At 35.4% G+C, this 2,231-nt stretch overlaps 1 protein-coding gene across 1 annotated transcript; it reads right to left on the bottom strand.

Moving 5' to 3' along the window:
• Positions 1-280: 280 nt before the first annotated feature.
• Positions 281-1,857, bottom strand: LOC120146365 (probable WRKY transcription factor 29). Its single transcript, XM_039159954.1, has 3 exons — positions 1,379-1,857; positions 1,182-1,295; positions 281-725 (listed from the first exon to the last, which is right to left on the bottom strand). Exons 1-3 carry the CDS (start codon positions 1,708-1,710, stop codon positions 281-283), a joined length of 891 nt encoding a protein of 296 aa, XP_039015885.1. The 5' UTR covers positions 1,711-1,857.
• Positions 1,858-2,231: the final 374 nt, after the last annotated feature.

The following is a 2,231-nucleotide window of genomic DNA, read 5'->3' as shown; positions in this document are numbered from 1 at the left end:
TCAGAGTGATGTACACAACTTCAGTAAAACTTAAAACTGCAAATTCCATAGATGGGGTGGATTAATATTATGCTAATGCTCAGGGATTTAAATAGTTGTTTGTTATTGTAACAGGGAAATGAGGTTCATTATCATAGTAGCGACCGTAATATAACGGTAAAAGTACTGTCATTAAGCATTATATCACTGTAATAGTATCTGCTATATCCGCAATCAATAAATACAATGTAATCGAAAATACGGCTGTAACTGTAATTTAAATTCATGATAAGACTATTATCTATAAGATGTTGGTCGACTGGATTAATTCACGGTCACACCATAGTTCATGACACAAATCCGGAAACTTCTCTAAAAATACACCTTCATCAAAATTCTTTAACCTTCGAACTAATTCATCGTCACTAAACATTATGTCTGGGCTGAGAATTTTTCCATCCCATTCCTCCATTTTTATCCTCCCTTGTTCCACACTCTCATCTTTAACGCCCATCGGAGAAACACCAGTTTCTGCACGGTCTCCATTTTTGTAATCAGTAACACTTTTGGCTGCCATTAACGACTTGTTGCGAGTGCTTCCAGCAAGTGAGCTCCGCCGAGTAGGGTGGCTGTGGCAGTGCTCGGCACCTGTGTAGGTTATAATAAAAACTCTAGGATCCGAACAGCTACGCTCAACTTGCCTCCTTGCCAAACATCCTTTTGAGCTACTGCACCTATAATAGCTCCTATTTTGTTTTTTAATTCATCCAAATCAGCAATGAAAAATTAAGCTACCCTTCAAAGCTTGACCCACGAAAACAAACGGTAAAATCCATCAAATGGGGCGTTGAAAAAAAAGATTGGCACGTATAAAATGGTAGGGGAAATATTTTTTTAAATTGAGTGATTGTTATAGTACTGTCGAGGAAGACACTGGAAACAGAATGTGTCGTCCTCATTTCTTGCAATTGGAACGTAAAGCCTAACAAAATAGCAAAGCAAAAGACTTATTATGATCATCGTGTCTTTCTAAAAATGCATTGTGCTCCCGACATATTCCTAATGACACTGTAACAATCACTCTATCTCAAAATATTTCTCTTACCATCATGTACCAGACAATTATTTTCCAACATCTCATTTGACTATTTTTGCCAAAACAAACAATAACAATGGAGACAATATGAGTTTTTTTTTCTTACCTTGGAAATGGTGACCCTTTGATGGGTTTTTGCCCATATTTTCTCCAAGCCCATACATCGGATGGAAGATCATCTGCTATCACATGCTGCACCACTCTATTTTGCTGATTCTTCCTGCTGAAAGACACATGATCAATTTAAAAAAAAAATCTTAGGGTTTCCCATTATCAAAATCTTTACAACGTTTAAATATATACCTGAATCTTGTAGGTTTGGGTGAATCTTTATTTACAGGAAAAGATTGCTGCTCTTTTGGTTTCTGGGGTTGTTCAATAACATCTGGAGGGACTGGTAGGGATGTTGTAACGATAGTTTGAGTTGAATATGGATTCAAAACAGGGTAGAAAGGCTTGTAAAGTTGCTCCAGCTCATCTAAAACTTTAGGGTTCGTTTCAAAATTTTCTGGGAAGCTCAGAAGATGATCTTCATCTTGTTGGAAACTCCAAGGACCAAAACTGAACTGTGTGTTTTCCATGGCGTCATTGTTGCTGCTTCCTCCTACTACTGCTTGCAGATCCCACTTCTCCATCTACAATTAACCCATCGACAACATTGTTTATAATATATATATATATCTATATATATATATATATATATACATATATATAGAGAGAGAGAAGAAGAAGAAGAAGAAAGATTGTGATGTGAGATGCGTGAGAGAATTTTGATGAAGAGATATGAGGGCAATTCTAAACTTAGGTGGCCTGTGTCTATATATTGACTAGGAAGATGGAGATATTTTGTCTGTATTTTTACTTAAAATTAAGCAGCAATTATGTGAACTTGGTAATGCATTTCCACTGGGTTGACTTTTTGAAAAGTCAAATTGTTGCCCAGTTTGGGCCTTCGGTACATCTTTACTACTCTAATGAAACTTTTCTTTTATTAAACTGTAAATATTTTAGTTAGGGATGAATCTACGGTTAATGTCACATATGAGAACACACTATTAATGGAATACACCGAAACACATTATTAATTAAATTATTTATTAAGTAAATGTTAAAAAACTCAAGAATCATTCCATGATTAATACATTTAAGAATTTAA

Source organism: Hibiscus syriacus, unplaced genomic scaffold, assembly GCF_006381635.1.
Source record: "Hibiscus syriacus cultivar Baekdansim isolate YM2019G1 unplaced genomic scaffold, ASM638163v2 tig00110912_pilon, whole genome shotgun sequence".
Lineage (NCBI taxonomy): Eukaryota > Viridiplantae > Streptophyta > Magnoliopsida > Malvales > Malvaceae > Hibiscus > Hibiscus syriacus.
Note: the sequence above shows the minus strand (reverse complement) of the source record. Positions and strands in the feature narration are given on the sequence as shown.